Below are 3,728 nucleotides of genomic sequence, written 5' to 3' on the forward strand. Positions count from 1 at the left end.
TTGATAAAATGTACGATATCTAATCGAGAGGGTTGAATGCAATCGTTTAAGCTATTAAAAATAGGATCGAAGACATTTTTATATACAAATAGAAAATACATATGATATATATATATTTTTAATATTGAAGAAATTATTTAACACAAATATAAAATTCAAAAACTAAGCTCGAGGCAGCCTCCTTCACACGGAGTAGGACCCCTTCGAGTAACCTAACGGTTCAACCACCAATTACAAGATCCGCTTTCAAGGACTCTTCATAATTTGACCCGAGTATGTTGTCATCTTCCTTTGATTGGACACATTCAACCAACAACCTATAAATGCCACATAAAGTGTTTGCATTTATCTCACACATTTCCTATATGAATATTTTATTTATTTATTTATTTTTAAAATATTAGACTTAAAAAAAATCGCTAATACGCACATCTTTCTATATAAGCTCTCTTTTGTCAATTTCCAAAATTGACATTAATAATTAAAAAAAAAAAAGAAATTAAATATTTGAGATTGAAAGAAGAGGAAGTTTCCTAGAAATTATGCCTTGCCAATTGGCATTTGCCACGTGGTGTTCTGCACACGCCCCCACGTCACTATGTTGACTTGGATAGACCAGTCATCGGAAAACCGTACACGTAAGCATTAACTTTTAAAAGAAAAATACGGATGGTCCCCACTTATGTAATTTTTGAAATATTTTATTTAATTTTTTTGGTTGGCGGCTGGCGCGCCATTAGTGGCTAAGTACAAGTTGTAACGGTCAACCCTTCATTAAACTCCGCGTTTTACTTGCCGTCTTCACCTCTTTTGTTCATTGTAAATTCTCTTTGTTTTAATTATGACCAAATCAGTTCTTTCTTTCTTTTTTTTTTTTAGAAAAGGTTAAATTAATAATAAAACTTCCTATTTAATAATTAAAGAGGATAAATGAACTATCAATGAATTTCATGAAGTTCGAAGATTAATGTAAATTATGTGTTGTTTGAATTTAATAAACAAAAAGAGTTACGTGTAGAAATTTAATCAATATATGTTCGTTGCCAAATTTAAAAACAAAAATTGGATTTTAAAAAAAAATCAGTTATTTTTACCATTTTGAAGAATATACATAATGAAAATTAAATTTTAGAGTGTTATTCAACATCAATTATTAATTTTTTTTTAATAATGTATAAAAAAAATAAAAATCACATCGTTATTAAATGAATGCTTAATAGTAACGTTTTTTTTTTAATTTAATTTAATTAAATGTTGAGTGGTTCCAAAAAAAACAAAAAATAAAAAAAAAATAAAAAGAAAGAAAAATGTTGATTGGTTAAATTTGATTGGTCACACACCCTATCCCTAAACCCTTTTATAGATGAACGACTAAATTTGCAAATTAAAATGAATTTTTAGACACTTCTAATAATTAATTTTGTTTTCTCCCAATAATAAAAAAAATATAAGCAAAAAATTTCCCCAAAAATATTAAATTAATTGAACTTCACTCGTCAACCAACCACTACTACAGGATCCAACATTGGTGGGAGAGGAGAACGAAATATTTCTTATTAGATGATGGAAGTCTCTCCCTAATAAATGCATTTTTAAATCATGAGGTTGACAATACGTAATGGACTAAAACAAACAATATCTATTGTGCCAGTAAGAACGTTGGTTTTCCAAAAGGGTGGATTGTGAGATCTCCCGACCCTTGAAAATGGAAATGAAGAAAAACTTCTTTTAGCAAACACATTTTAAAATTGAGAGGTTAACGATGATAAATTATATGCTGGCAGTGGGGTTAGACTGTTATGGTTTACTGACGTTTTTGGGTACGTTAGATTTAGTATTATGTTTTTTTTATTGTGTCATTGCATGATGAAAGAGTTGGAATCTTCTAGAAGGATTGAATCAAAAAAAAAAAAAAAGAGGAAGGGAACTCGGCTACTCACACAGTACAAAAGAGCGTGTGAACTCAGCCACGCGGTTATGTTCTCATGCTAACGCGTACATTTTATCTCTTTTCACTCAAATGACAAAACTGCCCTCACTCAGTTTATCATTTGCCAATTTTTTTAATTCCCAACTTTTCCAGTATTCGTCTTACTTCTGGTACAAGAAACCGAGGGCACAACTGTCATTCTAAAATGTCAACTTATTCCCCCCCTCTCTCTCTCCTCACGTATATAAATATCAACACAACCAATCCGGTTCAAAACTCTATTCCTTCACTCAATCGGAACGAAAACGCCATTTCCGTTTCCACCTTCTTCACGAAGACACAGAGAGAGAGAGAGAGAGGGAAATACATTTTCTTCCATCATCATGAAGAGAGAGAGGGATCTTGAGAGCATAACAACCATGGCGAACTGCTTGATGCTACTTTCTCGTAGCAGCGCGTCCAATACTACAGATTTCGAATCGTCTTTGTCGTCTTCACCGAATCGTGTTTTCGAGTGCAAGACGTGCAATCGGCAGTTTCCATCGTTTCAGGCCCTAGGCGGCCACCGCGCCAGTCACAAGAAGCCGCGAATTGTAGGACCAGACGGCGGAAACTCCGATGGATCTTCATCGCAAGGATCTCCAACCAAGCCGAAGACGCATGAGTGCAGTATCTGTGGATTGGAATTCGCGATTGGTCAAGCGCTTGGTGGACATATGAGGAGACATAGAGCTACGACGCTGTTGACCGATCACGCTCGACTTACAAATCATCCGAGTAGTTTATCTCATCCGCCGCGTTCTCAACCGCCTGTGGTGAAGAAGACGAACGGCGGTGGAAGGATTCTGTGCTTGGATCTGAATTTGACTCCGTCCGAGAACGATAAACAGTTTCTTCAGCTTGGAAAGAGTATTTCCATGGTTGATTGTTTCTTCTGAATTGGAGTTCATATTCAATCAGATCGAACACGATGAGTTATACTAGTTTTTGCGTTTTCTTTTTCCTTTTTGATACTGTAATCTTGATCTCTTTGTTCGTTCACAACATATAGTACATACATAAATCCAGATCTTCATATGCTTCAATTCAATCTCTGTTGCGTTCGATTTCTCAATATCATCGATAACTCATGTGAAAATCTGCTTTACATCAGTTTGGCATATATCTCTCCATTGATCTAAGCTCAAGCATTTCAAATCCAGAGGCGATTAAAGCGTATAATTCAATTAATTTGGTATGCGATCATTTCACGATCTCTTAGAAATCAATTTTAATTCATTGTGGTGTTCGGTAAATTTTGATATTCTATCATTATACTTTTAAGTCCATATTAATTTCAAGAAATAATTCCATTGAACAATCAATTTTTTCATCTTTCTTCTTCAATTACATTGCACGTATACAGAATTTCACAACTTTAGCATTTCTAATATTTAAGATCTATTATTTAATTAGGATTTTGTTTCCGAGAATCATCAATCTCGACTAATAATTAATACATGAAACAGTGAATTTAACAAAACAGAGAAAAAAAAAAACTGTTAAATGGTTTTAATTTCTTTTTCTAAAAAATCAGTTTCGAAGTTTTTTTTTAATCAATCGTGGTATAAACTAGTTTTTTTTTTTCAAAATTAACGGAAATATTAATTAACATTAGTCACTCGACTGACTCAATTTATAAGGCTAAGTGGATAATAACTTTCTTTGTTAAATAATAATTTAAAGACTTTCATAATAATTAATGATTTTTCTTAAAAAAGATTAAATACTTAAAAAAAAAAAAAAAAAAAAAAAAAAA

General features: G+C 32.6%; 1 protein-coding gene across 1 annotated transcript; it reads left to right on the forward strand.

Annotated features, from left to right (window-relative positions):
- The first annotated feature begins 2,212 nt into the window (after window positions 1-2,212).
- On the forward strand, window positions 2,213-3,082 carry LOC111458600 (zinc finger protein ZAT12-like). The gene has a single exon (XM_023101353.1). The coding sequence runs from the start codon at window positions 2,314-2,316 to the stop codon at window positions 2,866-2,868; it is 555 nt and encodes a 184-aa protein (XP_022957121.1). The 5' UTR covers window positions 2,213-2,313; the 3' UTR covers window positions 2,869-3,082.
- Window positions 3,083-3,728: the final 646 nt, after the last annotated feature.

Source organism: Cucurbita moschata, unplaced genomic scaffold, assembly GCF_002738365.1.
Source record: "Cucurbita moschata cultivar Rifu unplaced genomic scaffold, Cmos_1.0 Cmo_Scf00021, whole genome shotgun sequence".
Classification (NCBI taxonomy): domain Eukaryota; kingdom Viridiplantae; phylum Streptophyta; class Magnoliopsida; order Cucurbitales; family Cucurbitaceae; genus Cucurbita; species Cucurbita moschata.